General features: G+C 45.0%; 1 protein-coding gene across 1 annotated transcript; it reads right to left on the bottom strand.

Annotated features, from left to right (window-relative positions):
• Positions 1 to 457: 457 nt before the first annotated feature.
• Positions 458 to 20597, bottom strand: LOC146399796 (uncharacterized). The gene is made up of 4 exons (XM_084978589.1): positions 20537 to 20597; positions 19542 to 19681; positions 6909 to 7060; positions 458 to 4224 (listed from the first exon to the last, which is right to left on the bottom strand). The coding sequence occupies exons 1-4, from the start codon at positions 20595 to 20597 to the stop codon at positions 4218 to 4220; spliced, it is 360 nt and encodes a 119-aa protein (XP_084834715.1). The 3' UTR covers positions 458 to 4217.
• Between the last annotated feature and the right edge of the window lie 587 nt (positions 20598 to 21184).

The raw sequence follows: 21184 nt of genomic DNA, 5'->3' as shown, positions 1-21184 counted from the left end.
TAACCTGTGCTATTTTTTTGGTCTTTTTGCTATTTCTTGGGCCGCTCCCACGGCATAGGCATATGGAGGTTCCCAGGCTAGGGGTCTAATCGGAGCTGTAGCTGCCAGCCTACGCCAGAGCCACAGCAACTCGGGATCCGAGCCGCATCTGTGACCTACACCACAGCTCACGGCAATGCCGGATCGTTAACCCACTGAGCAAGGGCAGGGACCGAACCCGCAACCTCATGGTTCCTAGTCGGATTCGTTAACCACTGCGCCACGACGGGAACTCCTAACCTGTGCTATTTATTGAGCACTAGCCATTTATCGTGGGCGGTATTGGTGAGGTCTCTGCCCTGTCCCCTTTATAAAGCCAAGACAATACTTTAATAGATTTAGGAACATCTAGCTAAACATGGTAATACTTAAATATGTTTTTTGGAGGGGTTAGAACAAAAAGAAGAGTGTCTTATGGTTATGAGAAAGAAGACACTTAGATGCTCTTTATTTTGAAATGTTCCAGCACTTACACTGACAATAACAATTGCTCATCTCTCTTGAGGGTGATTTTATGCCAAGCATTGTCTTACGCTCTTTTTACATCGCTAGAATCACTAAAATCAAAACAACAGATAATCCTCTATTGGGTGAGGAGGTAAAGTACCAGGAACTCTCATACATTGCTTTTATGAGACTGCAAAGTAGTGCAGCCACTTTAAAGAGCTCTTGGATAGTTCCTTGTAGAATTAAACATGCACCATCTTATGACCGGAAATGAAATGCAAATGAAACAAATGAAATGTTAGGTCCACAAAAAGACTTGTGCAAGAATGCCCACAGCAGCCTTACATAGCGTAGCCCAAACCTGGACACCGCCCAAAGGTCCACCCACAGATAAATGGGTCAACAAATTGTGGTATATTCACACATTATTGCTGAATACCACTCAGCAATAGAAACTGCTGGTATACAGGTGTTCCCTGGTGGCTCAGCAGGTTACGGATCTGACTTTTCACTGCTGTGGCTCTGGTTACATTTGCAGCACAGGTTTGATCTCTGGCCTGGGAAATTCCACATGCTGCAGGCACAGCCAGAAAAAACAAACAAACAAACAACCAAAAACCAAAAAAAAACCCTGATATATATACAACAACACACATTAATCTAAAAAATATTATATTGAGTAAAAGAAGCTAGATACAAAAAGGTACATTCTATACCGTTCCAATTATATGACATCCAAAAATAGGAAAAAACGATCTATAGTGAGAGTACTCAGAGCAGTGGTTGCCTGTGGGGATGACTGATTGGAATGGAGCATGAAATAAATTTCTGGGATGTTATTTGAGTTATTGTATGTAAATTATACTCTCCCACTTCCGTCCCACTCCACCCTCCAAAAAAGAAAAAAGGATCCAGTGGAAAGGGAGGGACTCTATGGTGTGAAGATGCAAGAGAAGGAGATAATAATTAAAGGAACAAATTCCTTGGAAAATGAGCCCATCCAGAGGCCAAGGAAGGAAGAGTATTATTAGGGGAGAGCCACTTTCTCCTCTACAGTGAAAAGGAAGCAGAAGCCAGTGCAAATCCAAAGATGTTTCTAGGCTGGTGTGTGATGAGGGATTTCCTCTCCAGCTGGCATGTTCTCAGGAGTTCGAAGCTACCTCATTAGCTGGGTTGGGGAGGAAAGAGTGTGGGAGATGTGAAGACAGGAGGTCTGAAATGTTATTTCAGAAAATGGGAACTTTAAGTAGGAAAGCATGACAGGTGTGTCAGAGCGATCGCCCCTGTACAGCTTAGGATGATGGAGTTTAAACAAAGCTGGTCAGCCTTGTCGGTAGTTGTCAAGCAGCAAGTTGGAGCTGCTCAGGAGAGACACAGAGAAGGCAGAGTGAACTTGGCTCAGGAATTTGATTTGCCAGCAAGGAGTAACTCTCTGAAGGAAGTGCAAGGGCATGATGGGAAGATGGACCCTCGGATGGCAGGATGGCATTAAATGGAAGATGATGAGAACACGAGGGGCAGGGGTGCTGCTGGGTCATGGGAAGAGGTGGGATCAAGGGATGGGAGAGATTGAATTTGAAGAATTGTTTAGACAATGAGGTCCTACTCTATAGCACGAGGACCAGTGTCCAATCTCTGGGATAGAAGGTGATGGAAGATGATATGAGAAAAAGAATGTATCTCTGTATGTGTGTGTGTGTGTGTGAGAGAGAGAGAGAGAGAGAGAGAGAGGCTGGGTCACTTTGCTGTACAGCAGAAATTGGCACAACATTGTAAGTCAAATCTGCTTTAATAAAAAAGAGACTTAAAAAAGAATTGTGGTGCATGAATATGAAAAAAAAAAAAAGATTGTGGGGTGTTCCCGTCGTGGCTCAGTGGTTAACGAATTCGACCAGGAACTTGTTCTTACAAGGGTACATGTAGCAAACACAGAGCAGCACTCCTCTGGCTGTGAACACCTGCACAGCCGCAGGAGAGGTGAGTCGAATACACATTGCCCCAGTTCTGACTCACCAACAACACACAATTGGCTAACTGAGTATGAAACACAGGGTACTTGTCCTCTGCTGCCCTGGAATATGACCACACACATACCCACAAGAGGTATCTAAAGACCTTTGGACCTTAGGCATTGGGGTACTCGCTCCCTAAGAAATCCATGCCGGGAGTTCCTGTCATGGCTCAGTGGTTAACGAACCTGACTAGCATCCATGAGCATGCGGGTTTGATCCCTGGCCTCGCTCAGTGGGTTAAGGATCTGGTGTTGCCGTGAGCTGTGGTATAGGTCACAAATGTGGCTCGGATCTTGTTTTGCTGTGGCTCTGGCATATCCTGGCAGCTACAGCTCCGATTTGACCCCTAGACTGGGAACCTCTGTATGCCATGTGTGTGGCCCTAAAAAGAGACAGGAAAGAAGGAAGGGAGGAAGGGAGGGAGGAAGGGAGGAAGGGAGGAAGGGAGGAAGGGAGGAAGGGAGGAAGGGAGGAAGGGAGGAAAGAAGGAAGAAAGAAAGAAAGAAAGAAAGAAAGAAAGAAAGAAAGAAAGAAAGAAAGAAAGAAAGAAAGTCAGTCAGTCCATGCTGTGTCCTGGCACAGCTGACCAGGCTGTGTCTTAAAAGTTCAGGGGAATGGTACAGCCACTTTGGAAGACAGTTCGGTGGTTTCTTACAAAATTAAACACACTCTTACAAAAACCACGTGATCCATCAATTCACTCCTTGGTATTTATCCAAAGAAGCTGAACACTTATCTCGACACAAAAACCTGCACACAGATGTTTATAGCAGTTTTGTTCATAATTTCCAAAAGTTAGAAAGTATCAAGATGTTTTTCGATGGGTAAATGGATAAAGAAACTGTGGAACAGTCATACAGTGAAACATGGTTCAGCACTAAACAGAGATGTTAAACCATGAACAGACATGGAAGAATCTTAAGTGAATATTACTGAGTGAAAGGAACCAATCTGAAAAGGCTACATAGTATATGATTCCAACTATATGACCTTCTGGAAAAGGCAACACCATGGACACAGTATAAAGATCAGTGATGCCAGGGGCCAGGGGAGAAAGAACAGTGACTAGGCAGAGCACAGAGGATTTTTTAGGCCAGGGAAACTACTGCGTATGAAACCACAGTGGTGGATCCACGTCATTACATTTGTCCAAACCCATAGAACGTAAACACCAAGAGTGAGCCCTAACATAAACTATGGGCTCTGGGCGATTCACACATCCTCCGCCAAAATAGAATCCACCTCTCCATCAACAAGACAAACTAAAGCCAATCTCGAGAGAAAAGCGTGATGATGGGAGGTTGGAGCTACCATCACAGTCAAGGTGATGGAGAAGCGTGCCCTGATTTAAGAGAGAGGGTATGACATTCAAGGAATGGAGAAGACATCCTGGAAGAAGTAAGCTTGGGGCTGAGATATTGGGCTAGAGAAGGGAGCCACCTTGAGGAATGGAATCTCCAATCCAATCTCCACTCAACAGAATCTGTTGAGGGGTTTGCCAGACATCTGTGCCCTGCCCCACTTTTGCCGGCTTCCCTTCCAATGCGGAAAGAATGTCTGCCACAGAGAGCAGTTCCCACGTTGACATCCAAGTGTAGAACAGTGGTAATTGCTTCCAGTGCTCCAGCTGATGGCCTCTTAAGGTAAAGAGGATTCTTCTCACAATAGGTAAAACCAACAGTGGCTGCCACTGGTAAATGAAATTATATGGTAGGAAAGTCAAATCCTGGAGCAGGGAAGGGAGAGAGACAAAGGAGAGAGCTCACGATTCCCAAGTGGTTTCTTTAAAAAGTTAATCAACATTATAAACACCTGTGGCTTGTCCTCGGGTTACAAAAATGAGCAAGACAGACAGTCCTTACACCTGTCCTCAAATCTAAATACAAATCAACATATGCTAAAAAAAAAAAAAAAAAAAAAAAAGAAAGAAAAAAGAAAAAAGAAAAAAAAGGAGTTCCGGTCATGGCTCAGTGGTTAACGAATCCGACTAGGAACCATGAAGTTGCAGGTTCGATCCCTGGCCTTGCTCAGTGGGCCAAGGATCCAGCTTTGCCGTGAGCTGTGGTGTAGTTTGCAGATGTGGCTAGGATCTGGTGTTGCTGTGGCTGTGGCATAGGCTAGTGGCTACAGCTCCAATTCGACCCCTAGCCTGGGAACCTCCATATGCCACGGGTGCAGCCCTAGAAAAGACGAAAAAAAAGAAAAGAAAAGAAAAAACAGGAAACAAAAACAAAATATGCTTACTTTTCCTGATTTCCCCCAAGGGTTACATCTGTAAAACTCTAGTTAATATAATCAGAATATTGACATTGACATGTTTTATGAGAATTCATTTGTGCTTATACGTGTGTGTGTATAATTCTATACAATATTATCACCTCTGTAGTTCCTGTGTTCACACCCACAGTCAAGATACAGAACAGTTTCAACACTACAAGGGTCCCTTATGTTGCCCTTTAATGATCTCCCCCACTTTCCCACCACACCCCCATCTCTCATCTCTGCTCCTAACATTACGTCATTTTCAAAATGTTATATAAATGGAACCATACAATTTGTAACTTCTGGAGATTGGCTTTTAGGCCTCACTCACCATCATTCATGCCACGTGCTGCATGTATTCATGGTTCCTTCCTTGTTGGAGGGACATGCGCGCGGAGGGTCATTCCATAGTCTGTATCACAGTTTAATCATTCACCTGTTTGTCACCTGAGCTGATTGCTGATTCTCATTTTTGGCTATTATAAATAAAGGTGCTGTAAACAGCTTTAAAAATATGCTGCTTACCAGGAGTTCCCGTCATGGTGCAGTAGTTAAAGAATCTGACTAGGAACCATAAGGTTGTGGGTTCGATCCCTGGCCTTGCTCAGTGGGTTAAGGATCCAGCGTTGCCATGAGCTGTGGTGTAGGTTGCAGATGTGGCTCGGATCCCAAGTTGCTGTGGCTCTGGTGTAGGCCGGTGGCTACAGCTCTGATTCGACCCCTGGCCTGGGAACCTCCATATGCCGCAGGAGCGGCCCTAGAAAAGGCAAAAAGACAATATATATATATATATATATATATATATATATATATACTTACCAGGAGTTCCCATTGTGGCTCACCGGGTTGAGTACCTAATATAGTATCTGTGAGGACGAAGCTTGGATCCCTGGCCTCACTCAGTGTGTTAAGGATCTGGCATTGCCACAGCAGGTCCCAGATGCAACTGGGATCTGGCATTGCTGTTGCTGAGGCATAGGCCAGAAGCTGCAGCTCCTATTCGACCCCTAGCCTGGGAACTTACATATGCCACAGATGTGGCCATTAAAAAAATAGTACTAACTGAGAGTTCCCATTGTGGCGCAGCGGAAACGAACATGGCCAGTAACCATGAGGTCAAGGGTTTGATCTCTGGCCTCGCTGAGTGGGTTAAGAATCCAGCGTTGCCATGAGCTGTGGCATAGGGAGCAGATGTGGCTCAGATCTCACGTTGTTGTGGCTGTGACGGGAGCTGGCAGCTATAGCTCCGATTTGATCCTTAGCCTGGAAAATTCCATATGCCTTGGGTGAAGCCCTAAAAAAATAAAAAATAAAACTTTCTTTAGATAATCAGTTGCAACATGACTGAAAGAGCTACTTGCCCTTTGAGTAATATTATAAGCAACAATAATAGCAGGCAGTTCCATGGTGGCCTAGTGGTTGGGATTGGCACTTTCACCGCTGCGGCCCAGGTTCAATCTCTGGTTTGGGAACTGAGATCCCACGTCAAGCCGCTGCATGCAGTGGTCCAAAATAAATTAATTGATTAAATAAAATAGCAGCCACAGCAAATATTGAGTATTCACTATGTGCTAGGAGACATGGGGCTACTTTCATTTAATCCCCACCTCTCTGTGAGATGATGCGGATTCCCGCGTGCTGTGAGGAAGCTGAGATTCAGCTAGTGGATCTCAAGAGCTAGGATAATTCAAAGCCTGATGTGGTTTTGTTCTAGTGGTTGGGGGATAGTAAAACCTCTGGACTCCCTGCTGTGTAGCACTGGGAACTACGTCTAGTCACTTTGACGGAGCATGATAATGTGAGAAAAAAGAATGCATACACATGTGTGTAACTGGGTCACCATGCTGTACAGGCAAAAAATCGTATTGGGGAAATAACAATTAAAAAAACAAATACATAAAAAATAAACCCTCTAGATTCTTCTCCACCTCAAAAGCTTGAGGATGTTGGTCAGGTTGAACCCTGGAAGAAAATGTTTCTGTGAGTTTTGCAAAAGACACTTATTACAGAGATCACGTAGAAGCTGGGCCCCTGCTTGGCAGTGTGAAGCTGCCCTACTCTTTTCCTGAGGTGAAGAATAGTCTGGAAAGAGGGATATCATACCACAAAGGAGCAAAACAAGACAAATCGACAACAACAAAAACCCACCTCTGGGCAGGCCTCCTCCTGTGACCCCGCACAGGCCCGTGGCGAGACCTGACGCGTGGTCCCGGGACCCAGCTGGTTCTGGCAGGGTCAGAGCAGGAGATGCTCTCCGCTGCTGGTTGCATGATCTTTAACTCTTCTGCCTTTTTCTTTCCCTTCGGGGGAAACAGCAGCATGAGAATGACTGTCCGAGTGTCTCAGATTTGAATCTAATCTAACAGCTCGGTGTTCGAGCAGAAAAGACTGACCCTTGCCTTGAAATTCAGTGAAATCAGGTCCGTGGTTCTCTATTATCCTATGCCGTCTAGGATGGATTATTTATTATCATTTACATGTAATTTAAATTGTTTAATTTTTGCTTTAGTGAAAGGTTTTTTTTTAATTTGAAGGTTTTATTATAACGTTTATAATTATATATTTATCATTGATTTACAATGTTGTGATAATTTTGGCTGTGCAATAAAGTGATTCAATTATACACACACACACACACACACACACATCCTTTCTCTTTCAGATTCTTTTCCCATATAGATGATCACAGAATATTGGACAGAGTTCCCTGTGCTACACAGCAGGTCCCCGTTGGCCAGTCATTCCACAAACCTCAGTGTGCATAGGCCAGTCCCAAAGCCCCAGGTCTTCCCCGCCTCTACCTGTCCCCTTTGGTAACCATAAGTTTGTGTTCAAAGTTTGTCAATTGCCCTCTGTTCTGCAAATAAGTTTGTTGTGTAAAGTTTACAATTTACGGAGCAGTATGTTTTCCTAGTAAAAATAAATACAAGCTGAAAATTAGAAGCGAAAAAAATTCAAATGAAAGGGCTACAGCCAAGTTGGGATGGTTTTGACTTCCACAGAAGGAAATATATTTTGGGACCTTAATGTTTGCTTTTGAAACCTGGGGCCACGGGGACTGAGTCACTGGGAAACCAGCCAAGGGATGAGCCATAAGGAAGTGAGGTCCTATAAGAGCCGACGTGGCCTCCACGTGTGGGAGCAGAGGCTGCCCATCGATCTATCTTCCTGGAGTCTCAGCTGGGTGGGGTGTGTAACCACCCTTCTGTCCCGCAGGGACACGCTTCTTTCAGGAGAAAACCTGGTGCCCCTGCAGAGATGTTGTTGGCAGACCCAGCCCCTTCCCCAGAGACTGGCTGTTAGCAGCCAACAAGGGCCTCAGTCAATAGTGGACCTTTGGGAATTCCCATCATAGCTCAGTGGTTAACGAATCCAACTAGGAACCATGAGGTTGAAGGTTCGATCCCTGGCCTTGGTCAGTAGGTTAAGGATCCAGCATTGCAGTGGCTCTGGTGTAGGCTGGAGGCTACAGCTCCGATTAGACCCCTAGCCTGGGAACCTCCATATGCCACGAGAGCGGCCCAAGAAATGGCAAAAAAAAGACACACACACACAAAAAAATAGTGGACCTTTGCCTCCAAGGCCAGTTGAATGGGACACTCAGCCTAGGGCAGAATTTTATTATTATTATTCTTTTTTTATTCTACTTTTTTTTTTTTTGTGGTCACACATGAAGCATGTAGAAATTCCCAAGCCAGGGATCGAACCCGAGCCACTGCAGTTACGATGCCAGATCCTTAACCCACTGCACTACAGTGGGAACTCCACGGACAGGATTTTAAACACAAGTGACTGGCTCTATGCTCTCCCTGCAATTGCTTAATTTTTTTCCAAAAAGTTAATTTGCCAGGGCCTGACCTGGCTTAGTCCCCAGACTAATATCTACAGCCACCTGAAGCCTTCTTTAGTATAGGGATTTGAGTCTGCTCCTGTGCATGGAGAAGCCCATAACCCAGGGCAATAACTGTATCTTTGGCCTCAAAGTCACCTATATACCAGGGCCTGTTTGTAAAGGCCTGTCATCACCTGTGCCATCAGGCAGGGGGCAGAGCACTGCCAGCCAGCGATTGATTAGTTGTCTCTGATCGGCTCTTGAGGACATGGATGGTTTGGCCTGGAAAATGGCCTGTCCTAAGGGGAGACCAGATTCTCCATCCTTGGATGGAGTTCCTGAGAATTCACTGCCCACTGGCTCCCCCCAAGCACACCCCCACCCCCACCCCCACGGCTGGTCCCTGCCTCCACTCCTGTACACAGGATCCCTCTGGCATCCAGGACCTACCTTCACTGTTCGGAGGAAGCAAAATAAGGTTGTGCTAATTGTGGGGTCTACACCCCCAGACTTCTCTTATCACCCTCCACTCCTGTATCTCTTTTTTTCTTCTGCATCCACATTCCCTGGCCAGGGCCGCATCTAATAACAAGAATCATTTATTGACCATATTTAGATATTTACCACTTCCTATGCATTTTTCCAAATGACAACTCTCTGAGACAGATAAGTTTATTATGCTTATTTTACCGATGAGGAAACTGAGGCATGTAATATTAATTTTCCCAAGGCCACAGAGCTGAGAACTGGCAGGCCCAGGTTTGTTTGATTCCAAAGCCTCTTGCCTATAACTGTCATTCCAATTAATAACATCTCTAAGATGATAGTGTGGTAGTTAACCCAGGAGCCAGAATCCTAGCTGTGTGACCCTGGACGAACTGTTTAACCTCTCTGTGCCTTAGTTTGCTCATGTGTAAAATATAAAAATGTAAAATACATAAAACCTGCAAGTTCCCTTCATGGTTCAGTGGTTAATGAACCCAACTAGGATCCATGAGGATGTGAGGTTCGATCCCTGGCCTCACTCAATGGGTTAAGGATCCGAGAATGCTGTGAGCTGTAGTGTAGGTCGCAGACACGGCTCGGGTCCCGCGTTGCTGCGGCTGTGGTGTAGGCTGGCGGCTACAGCTCCAGTTAGACCCCTAGCCTGGGAACCCCCATATGCCGAGGGAGCAGCCCTAGAAAAGGCAAAAAGACAAAAAAAAAAAAAAAAGCCAATCCCAGGACCCAGACTCTTCATGATTTTCCCTTATGGTCAAATATCTTGTTCTGTTGTCAGACCTTGGGTTCCTCCCATTCTTGGTTGGAAAATGCAGGCAGCACCTTCTTTTTTTTTTTTTTTTTTTTTTGCTTTTTAGGGACACACTTGTGGCACATAGAGGTTCCCAGGCTAGGGGTCGAATCGGAGCTACAGCTGCCGGCCTACACCACAGCCACAGCAACTCAGAATCTGAACCATGTCTGGAACCTACAACCACAGCACACAGCCACACCAGATCCTTAACCCACTGAGCGAGGCCAGGGATCGAACCCAAAACCACATGGTTCCTGGCTGGATTCATTTACCGCTGCGCCACAATGGGAGCTCCCAGGCAGCACCTTTGGCACCTTTAGTCATTCCCACTCTTTGTGGCACAGTCTGAGATAACTCAGCCCAGTTGTCTTGCTCTCACCTCGCAGAAAACACAAATAGGACTACATACCCCTTGAAGAGCCTTGTAGCTTATTTTTCAAATGTCTTGGGTGTGCAGGGAATGCCACACATACCCTAGGGCAGATGTGCTCGGGTCCCTTTAATTGATGTGCTCGGGTCCCTTCTCTGTTCCTCAAATTGTTTTTCCTTCATCATCAACTGTCCTGAATTTCTCTGCTGTTGCTCCCCCGCCCCTTGTCCCAGCCTTTCTCTTCCTGTCCGTCTTCTCCCGATGTGAGTTCATTCTTTTTTTTTTAAATCAGTGTTTGGCTGAGACTTGCAGCGGCTGGATGTGGGCACTGACAAAGCAACAAAGAATGTCCTAGGACGTCCGATGTAGATTTTCCAGTACACCTAAGTGTAACTTTCTTCAATAAGAATATTTGTTAATTGGACAATCAAGTGTGATCTAATTCGTATACCTTTATCAATTTTTCATATAATAATTTTAAGAAGTAGGGAGAAAAAAATTCACTGTCACGCTGTCTAGATTTTTTGCTTTAGAAAATATGATAGGTAGGCGTTCCTGTTGTGGCTCAATAATAACAAGCTGACTGGTACCCATGAGGATTCGGGTTCAATCCCTGGCCCAGCTCCATGGGTTAAGGATCTAGCATTACCCTGAGCTGTGGTGAAGGTCACAGATGCGGCTCTGCTCTGGTGCTGCTGTGGGTGTGGTGTAGGTCAGGAGCTGCAGCTATGATTTGACCCCTAGCCTGGGGACTTCCCTATGCTGCAGGTGCAGCCCTAAAAAGAAAGAAGAAAAAAAAAGATAATATGATAGCTAAAACTATATCGCTCCTTTCCCAATAAAACTGGTACTTTCTGGGGAAAGACAGAGAATCCTGACACTAAGGTGATGGGGTGATGCTAGGGCTGGGGAAATAAGGCAGGTGTTCCTCAAGCATCCTTGGAAAAAATGTTGATTTCATTTCTTACTCGTGTTGACCCCTCTAGTCTATTTCACCTTTATTTTATACTCCACTTGGCTCCCTACTGGTTTCTGATAAATGTACCCTCTCCCTCTCATTAGACCAGAATAGTCGAAGATGACATGTACCTTCCTTTGCCTTTTTTTAGCCCCATTAGTGCCTGACATGGTACTGAACACGCACTAAGCTGAAACCTGCTTCTCAGATGAATGAGAATATTTTTCTGCGGAGTGAAAACTCACTCACACCTTCCATCCCTGTCTCCTCTCATGGCTGTTCCTTATCGCCCCTCCTCTGCAGAGGGAGATCCTGGGTGAAATAGGGACAAAGGATGCCCGAACCAAACTTGTCTCCAGTTTTTCCCACCTCAATTACTGCCGATGTTATTGTGAGTCTAGAAGACTCATAGGAAAGATTTACGTCCCCCAAACTGAGAAGGAAGACCTTCTCCAAGGCAGTAGCTGTAGCAGATTTTTCTTAGAGAACGGGATTCTTCCGTCTCTGAAAGAAGTGGGGCATGGATGAGAATCACTGTGTCAAGACTGTGATGCTGGTGTGAGCTGGGGGTGAGGGCTCACAGGAAGGGGACACCAACTGGACACCAGGCTTCTCACTACAGCATGAACCCACCAGGAAGGACCAATCCTGTTATTTTGACAAATGCCCTCAAAGAACCTTATCCAGTCCACTAGCACCTTATCCTTTACTCTTTAAAAATGAAGTTACCACAGCCATCCTCAAACCTGCTGGTTCTCTTTCATCTCCTTGTAAGAAAACCTTCCACGTATATCCAATTCTTTCCATGCTCTGCTATCATTCTATAGGTGTTACCGAACTCATGTTTGATTGCTTGTCACTCAAGAACCCAATACTGAAAGACAAGTCTGGCATATAAGGAAGATAGCTGGGGAAGCTGACAATCCTGGGGACAAGGCGGACTCATGTCCCAAAGAACCAACTCCCTGGGTTTTGCTCCAGGATTACGTAGGGGAAAAAAGAAAAAGGGTACGTGCTAAGAAGAGGGTTGCAGGGTGTGTGGTCAGCTTGTGGACATACTTCTGATTGGTTGTTCATGAGGTGACCAAGGTCAGCACCATCAACCTTCTGATTTAGACCAATTTGGGGTCCATGTGCTTGCAGGCAGCATAAATTCTCCCACCTGGTAGAGGTACCAGTATCTGCAAAACAACTCAAAGGGCATGGCTCACAATATTTTCTAGAGTCCTTGAGGAGGAACTATAGGTCCTTGACTTTGTTTAATGGCTAAATTATTATTATTTTGTCTTCCTTGACTATTTTTCTCTGTCTTTACATTTTCTCACTTCTCTAATTAGATTTATTCTTTGGAACTTGGGGACAGCCTAAGGAAACTAAACTTTTTCTGTGAACAAGAGGCAGGCAGAGGGGAGTTCCCTGGTGATCTTGTGGTTAGAATCCAGTTATTTCACCCTTGTGGCCCAGGTTCAATCCCTGGCCTAATCCCATATCAAGCTGCTGCACATTGCAGCACCCCCCCAAAAAAAAAAGGCAGGCAGAGGACAAGAGGGGTTCTGTTCCAGGAAGTCCCCATTGGGTCCTGCTTGGTTATGTAGGGATAAGGTCAAAAGTACAAGATTAGTCTCCCTATTCCTACTTCTAACCTTGGCTGAAGCCACCCCATTTTCCATGTAGTAGCCAGGACTATATTTTTATTAATGTAAAGTAGCCAGCTCCTGAGCTTAGAACCCTCCAATGGTTCTCCTTTGCACTTAGAATAAAAACTCCTGACTCCTTCTCATGGCTGCATGATTTGAACCCATCTGCTACCAGTGTCCCATTCTCCCCCTTCACTCAAGCCTCCTGGCCCCCTCATGGGCCGAGTCTCTGCTCTCTATGTGCCCTCACTCTGAAAGGATCCACTTTCACCCCACCTTTGGAGGGTCTTTCCTAAAAGAGAAGGTCCCCACCTCCACCCCCAGCACAACCACACCATCTTGGCTTTATTTTCCTTCCAGTACTTAGCATCAACTGCAATTATCTGCTTCACTTATTTCTTTACTTATTTGTTATTGCCTCCTCCGTGTGGCAAGATATAAATGGCACACAAATTTCCAAATATGTTATTTTGGGTCTTTCTACTCCTTTGGTAAAAGGAGTCCCGAAACTGTAGTTGCATCCATAAGCTCTTTAGAGATGAAATCAACAACCTCGGAATAGTTTTAGTCGGCAAAAAGACGAAAGAATTAGCATTCATTTTTAAAGGAGTGACAGTGGTATAATAATCATATATCTAAAAAGTCTTTGGAGGAGTTCCCATCGTGGCTCAGTGGTTAATGAATCCGACTAGGAACCGTGAGATTGCGGGTTTGATCCCTGGCCTTGCTCAGTGGGTTAAGGATCCGGCATTGCTGTGGTGCAGGTCGAAGATGAGGCTTGGATCCCGAGTAGCTGTGGCTCTGGCGTAGGCTGGTGGCTACAGCTCCGATTCGACCCCTAGCCTGGGAACCTCCATATGCCTCGGGAGCAGCCCAAGAAATGGCAAAAAGACAAAAAAATAAAAAATAAAAAAATTTAAAAATTAAAAAAAATAAATAAAAAGTCTTTGGAGTTTCTGCTGTGGCGCAGTGGGTTAAGAATAACTGCAGCAGCTCAGGTGGCTGCAGAGGCATGAGTTCTATCCCCGGCCTGGCACTGTGGGTTAAAGGATCTGGCATTGCTGCTGAAGCATAAGTCATAGCTGCAGCTCAGCTGAGAACTTCCATATGCAGCAGTTGCTGCCATAAAAAAAATTGTAATAATAAAGTAAAATCAGATGTCTTAATCTTTTAAAGAGACACATTAATTTATTTAATACATATGAGTGAAAGGATACCACGTCTGAGAATTTCTTTAAGATAAACTAGGGGAGTTCCCTGATGGCCTAGCGTTTAGGCACTTTTCCTGCTGCAGCCCAGTTTCAATCCCTGGTCTGGGAGCTGAGATCCCACATCAAGCTGTTGCTATAAAAAATAAATAGATAAATACATAAAATGGATAGAATGGGGGATGGAAATGGATAGGAGTGCTGATGGTGCTAAATAGATAAAGTTTAGCGATGCATGCATGGGAATTCATTATACTAATCTTTCTACTTCTGTGTATGTTTGAAATTTTTCATAATAAAAAGTAAGAAAGAAAAAAATTCTTACAACCTTTTCAGAGACCTGTCCTAGATGCAAAGCCTCTCTCACATAAACAGTGACACACTGTCTGCATGTCATATTATACCAACTCAACCTCATCCTTGGACTGGGCTATGTGCTCATTTTAGCAGCTGGCGGAGACCTACGATGCCCTTCCAGAATGTAAGCCATGAGAACAGGGCACTTATGAGGTGCTCCTGGATGCATCCCAAGCCTCCAGACCAGTTCCTGGGAAAACACATGCACTCGATAAACATCGTTAAACCCGTAAATAAAGAACCCATTTCAGTTCAGGTCATCCTTACCATCTCAGTCACTCAGACTACAACTCTGGGGTCACCACTGCCCTCCTTCTCCACAATTCCTTCTCATACGGGGCCCTTCCCCAAGGTCAGTGCCTTTCATCACCATTTATCTCCACTGTTGCAACCACCCCCTCAACCTCCTGCCAGAGCACACTTTAAATGCTACCAGAGAGCATTTTTTTTTTCTTACTTTCTTTCTTTTTTTTTTTTTTTAAAGGCAGCACATTCAGTATATGGAGGTTCCCAGGCTAGGGGTCGAATCAGAGCTACAGCTGCCGGCTGACACCACAGCCACAGCAACGCAGGGTCCGAGCCATGTCTGTGACCCACAGCTCACAGCAATGCCAGATCCTAAACCCACTAGGCAGGGCCAGGGATTGAACCCACATCCTCATGGATCCTAGTCAGCTTAGTTAACTGCTGAGCCACAAGAGGCACTCCCCAGAGAGTGCTTTCTGAAGCTTGTTGAAAAATCTACTTGAGGAGTTCTCACTGTGGTGCAATGGGATCTACCATGTCTCTGCAATGGCAGGGAAGTGAGTTCGATCCCCAGTCCAGTGCAGTGGGTTAAGGCTCTGGTGTTGCTGCAGCTGTGGTGTAGGCTGCAATTCTGGCTGGGATTTGATCCCTCACCCAGGAACTCCACATGACAAGGGGCAGCCAAAAAAGAAAAATCTATTTGAAAACTTTCCCTGGTTCCCCAGTCTGGCCCCTTATTAGTAATTAGCATATTTTATATTTTCGTAATGTCTTATAGATGGCAAAGCACTCTCACATGTGTAATTTGATTTAACCCTCATAATCCTCTGAGGCAGAAATCTCTTTCCCCATTTTACAGATGAGGAAACTCAAAGACTCAAAACTAAACGGCTAGGAGTTCCCATCATGGCGCAGCAGAAATGAATCCAACTAGGAACCATGAAGTTGCAGGTTCAATCCCTGGCCTCAATCAATAGGTTAAGGATCTGGTGTTGCTGTGAGCCGTGATGTAGGTTGCAGACACGGCTCAGATCCCACATTGCTGTGGCTGTGGTGTAGGCCGGCAGCTGTAGATCAGATTCGACCCCTAACCTGGGAACCTCCACACGCCCCTAGTGTGACCCTAAAAGGCAAAAAAAAAAAAAAAAAACTAAACTAAACTAAACAGCTAGTCAGTGACAGAGCACAGCCAAGAATTCAGTGCCAAGACATGGAAACAACCTAAATGTCCATCAGCAGTGAATGGATTAAGAGGATGTGGTATGTATACAAAATGGAATACTACTCAGCCATAAAATGAACAAAATAATGCCATTTGCAGCAACATGGATAGAACTAGAGACTCTTGTACTAAGTGAAATAAGTCAAAAAGAGAGAGAGAGAAATACCATAGGATATCACTTGTATGTGGAATCTAATATGTGGCACGGATGAACCTGTCTACATAAAAGAAACGAGTTCATGGACATGGAGAACAGACTTGTGGTTGCCAAGGGGGAGGAGGAGGGAGTGGCATGGACTGGGAGTTTGGGGTTAGTAGATGCAAACTATGACATCCGGAGTGGATAAGAAAAGAGATCCTGCTGTGTAGCACAGGGAACTGTTATCTAATCACTTGGGATAGAACATGATGAAGCATAATGTCAGAAACACACTGACATTATAACTGTCACCTTGCTGTACAGTAGAAATTGACAGAACATTGTAAATCAACTACAATAAAAAATTTTTAAATAATTAAACAGCTTGTGGGAGTTCCCGTCGTGGCGCAGTGGATAACAAATCTGACTAGGAACCACGAGGTTTCGGGTTCAATCCCTGGCCTTGCTCAGTGGGTTAAGGATCCAGCGTTGCCGTGAGCTGTGGTGTAGGTCGCAGACGTGGCTCGGATCCTGTGTTGCTGTGGCTCTGGCACAGGCCGGTGGCTACAGCTCCAAGTAGACCCCTAGCCTGGGAACCTTGCCTGAGAGCAGCCCAAGAAATGGGAAAAAGACAACAACAAAGAAAAACCACAATTAAACAGCTTGCATACCTTAAAAAAAAATCATTAATTAAGACTACTCCTCTCTCCCTACTGTATAGCACAGGGAACTATATCCAGTCACTTGTGATGGAACATGATGAAAGATAATAGGAAAAAAAGAATGCATATATGTGTATAACTGGGTCATTTGCTATATAGCAGAAATTGACAGAACACTGTAAATCAACCATTAAAAAAAAAAAAGAGCACTCCTTCCATGAGTCTACAGCTGCCTGACTCACACGTCTGCCTCATGACCCAGTGCACTCTTCCCCATGACTCAGGCATTCGGGCTGTGCCCATTCACCCCAGGTCCCTGTCTCTGAGCTCATGCTGTCACCAGGAACATCCTTCCTGTCCACTGAAAGCCCACGCGAGCAGAGGCCATGTCAAATTCATCTTCATACGCTTCAAGTCATTTCCTACTCATTTACAAACATCCACATATGATGATCCTTTTTAACCTAAATGAGGTCACACTTTAAACATCGATCTCCGAGGGCACAGGCTTTACGGCATTAGCCTGCTCTAGCCCCCTTTGCCTGGTAAAGCAATAATGCTATATTTTTCTCCTTAAAAAAAAAAATTGATCTTCAACTAGAATGCAAATTCTCTGTCAAAGGCAAATTCAACCTGAATTGTTCATTGCTGTATCTCTTGCATCTATACCAGCACTTGACATATAAGTGCTAAATAAATATATGTTCCATGATTGAAGTGAACAGGGAAACTTGTTTTCTGGCTTGTAATGTCTTAGAGATCTTTCCATGCCAGTAGATACACAGATCTATTGAATTCCTTCAAAGGGCTGCATACCAGTAATTCCATGGCATCAGTACTGTAATAAACCTCTTGGTAGCATTTGCAGCCTTTCCAATTTTTCATTATTTTAAAGAGCAAAGCGATTATCGTTTCTCTTTAGTGCACATTTATGCAAGTAATTTTTGTAGAAGTAATTCCTCAAAGTGAGGTATTTGTTTTATTTTGTTTTGTTTCGTTTTGCCTTGTTTTGGCTGCACCCACAGCATGTGGAAATTCCTGGGCCAGGGATCAAACCCGAGACACAGCAGCAACCCAAGCCACTGCAGTGACTACACCAGATCCTTAACCCACTGCACCGCAGGAGAACTCCTTGAAGTGAACTTTATGGGGTCAAAGGGTATGCACTTAGGATTTTTTGAAATATGGCCACGTGATACTCTTAAAAGCCTAAGCCAATTTGTAGTTCCAACAACAGAGTAGGAGAATGTCTTCTCTATTGGCTTGCTAACCCTAAATATTACCCATCTGTCTTATTTGGCCAAATGGAGTTTTGCACCCTTACTTTTCAGGGGAAGAAAGGGAAGGAAGACAGAAAGAAGGTGGGAAAAGAGGAAATGAGGGGGTGTATGTGAAGGAAGTGAAAATGTGCCTTGCTGGATCCCATGGGGGAAAATTGACAAGAAGCATTTCATTTTGCTTTTATAAATTTTATAAGATGGGAGTTCCCATCATGGCTCAGCGGAAACGATTCCGACTGATATCCGTGAGGACGTGGGTTCGATCCCTATCTTAGCTCAGTGGGTTAAGGATCCAGCATTGCCGTGAGCTGTGGTGTAGGTCACAGATATGGCTTGGATCCAGCATTGCTGTGGCTGTGGTGTAGGAGGCAGATACAGCTTTGATTCATCCCCTAGCCTGGGAACCTCCATATGCCGCTGGTGCAGCCCTAAAAAGACCCCCCCAAAAAAAATTTTTTATAAGATGAATAGTAAATCTGGAACATTTTATTGGCTATTGGTGCTTCTCTCTGAAATATTCCTGGGAAGGTTGTCAGAACCCAGGAAAGTCTTGCCAAGAAAAAAAGGAGGGAAATTATAATTTAGATCTCCATAAATATTGCAAGATTATCACCATACATATGAGGAATAAAATTTTTCAAAGACGTTTTAGCTATTTTGTTGTATATGACATTCACAAGAACCTGTGGGTGTGTTCCTCCACTGTTATCAAGGGTAAAAAGCAGGAAATCCAAGCGATTAGCCCAACATCACTTAGTTAACGGCAAAGACACGACTTAGACCCCTGTTCTGACTCTCAGCCCAGTTTTCTTCTCTCCAGAGTCTACAGTTAGGAAACCACTTTCGGTCCAATGTGGTCCAAAGAGGAGTTCCAGTCATGGTTCAGCAGTTAACGAACCCAAGCAGTATCCATGAGGACATGGGTTCGATCCCTGCCCTTAGCTCAGTGGGTGAAGAATCTAGCGTTGCCGTGAGCTGTGGTGTAGGTCGCAGAGGAGGCTCAGATCTGGCGTGGCTGTGGCTGTGGTGTAGGCATACAGTTAAGTGATTCAGTGATATACATATTTTCATATTATTTTCCACGATAGGCTATTACAACATATTGAATATGGCTCACTATTACACATTAAATCCTGTTGCTTATCTATTGCATGTACAGTGGTATGTATCTGTTCATGCTAACCTAATTGATCCCTCTCCCCTCCCTTCCCCTTGGATAACCATAGGTTTATCACTTATATGTGGAGTCTATAAAATAAAACAAATGAATCTATATACGAAACAGAACCTGTATACAAAAATCTATGTAGAAAACATATGCACGGTTATTTAAACCTTTTCTTATTCAGTGTTTTCTTTAAGTGGATTCGCCTGTAGCCTCTGAGCTCATCTTAAGCCAGTTCCTAACCCTGGCTATCCCTTAGCAGCACGTGGGGAGGGTATTTAGTCTGTGGGTGAAGCTGATGGGAAGAACTGCCGTCATCGCCCCGCACTAGCTTTACCACCCACTTATGCCCGCCCCTTCCAGGGGTCCCCAGCAGGGAGGTGGCCGCTTCCCTGTCAACAGCCCACTCACCTGTCTCTGGGCTCCAAGCTCCGCCCCTTCGCCTCGCTCATCCCAACCCGCGCTGTCCAGGCGCTTGCCGCTTGCATCAAGAAGCGGGCAAAAGAACACAGCCTGCAGAGACACAGCTCTCCTTCCCGGAAAGCAAACTCCTTAGCTGATTTAGAAAGAGATGGAGCATTATTATGGGCGCTTGTGACCCCCAGTGGTCAAGGAGGGAAAATACACTCAGTGAAGCCGGGGAGGCGGGAAGGAAGCGTCTCATCCAAGCCCAGGAGTCTCCGCGGACACGGCACCACGGTGTCCACAGGAAGTGAGAGCAGCACACACACAGCAATGAAACAATGAAACACTACGCCTCTCACCTTTTGTCGGAGCAGTTTGTTTGTTTTTGATTTTAAGGCCGCAGTTGCCGGATATGGAAGTTCCCAGGCCAGGGGTGGATTCAGAGCTACAGCTGCCACAGCAACAGCTACAGGGTCCTTCACCTGCTGAACGAGACCAGGCACGGAGCGGATACTAGTTGGGTTCGTTACTGCTGAGCCACGGTGGGAACTCCCTGTTCTGAGCAGCTTTATTCACATTTGAGCAGCCAGCGCCTCCATCAGTACCTCCATCAGTACCAAAACGCCAGAAGTTACAAAAGACCTTGTTGTATCCACCTCTTTAGCCCCAAGATTTGGGGGTATGATGTTGCAGGAGCTTCTCAAACTTCCCAGGTATCCTACTGGCCAGGAGAATTAATCTGTATCACTGAGGGCCTGGGAGGTTAATCCCCAACTACAGCTGCAAAAGCAAAATTAGTTTGTTTTATGATAGAAACTTATGTGAATGCTGCATTCTGATGCACTGATTTATCACTCTAACCTAAAGGGATAGTTTACCCAAATCTCCCAATAAATTCAACTCTGTAGAAAGCTTCACTGTCTTTATGCAAAGCATCTTACCCATGACCCCTGGGCCCTACAGGTCCCCAGGGTGAAGTACAGAGATCATGGTGACCTGACCAACTTGGGGCCAGGCTCCTCCGGTTCCAGTCCCAGCTCTCCTGGTTCCTATCAGGGTCATGTTGGCGAACTGCCTCACTTCTCTGTCTGAATCACAGTTTTCTTATCTGTAAAAGCCAGGCGAGCCAGAACTGCTGAGGATGGTAATACCATTGTCTATACAGTGTTTTACAGGCTACCAAGCAGTCCCATGTGTTACCTTATTTGATTGGGCAACTTGATGTGGAAGGAAGCCAAGAACCTCGGCTTGTGCCCAGAGGGGTTCTGTGCTCCCAGGCAAGTAAATTAACCTTTGAGAGTATCCACAGCCTCATGCATGAAAGACCTGGGTTAATGGCGTGGCAGGTTATTGGGATAATGAAGCATCACTTCCCCCATCCTTCATGAGCTCTTTTGGTTGGCTTAATATTTAAACTGATGCAAGAAAAAGCAATTCGTTCATATGCAGAGAGGTCTTAGAGAAATGGGACAATAGTAAGTGATCAAAGCAGGCTGTTTATGTATCATTTTTGGACAAAGAAACTGTTTGTGAAGATTTAACAAAACAAAGGAGCTTGGGCTGGGGGTAGCTGACTAATGAAGAAGTAACAGACTTGGTCTATACAGCTTTCTTAGCCTTCGTTTCCTGACTCTGGTGATAACGATGCT

This window comes from Sus scrofa, chromosome 9 (genome assembly GCF_054392235.1).
Source record: "Sus scrofa isolate SSC_HxYL_T2T_F1_AM1 chromosome 9, Sscrofa_HxYL_maternal_Yorkshire_Landrace_v2.0, whole genome shotgun sequence".
Lineage (NCBI taxonomy): Eukaryota > Metazoa > Chordata > Mammalia > Artiodactyla > Suidae > Sus > Sus scrofa.
This window is presented reverse-complemented; position numbering and strand designations above follow the sequence as displayed.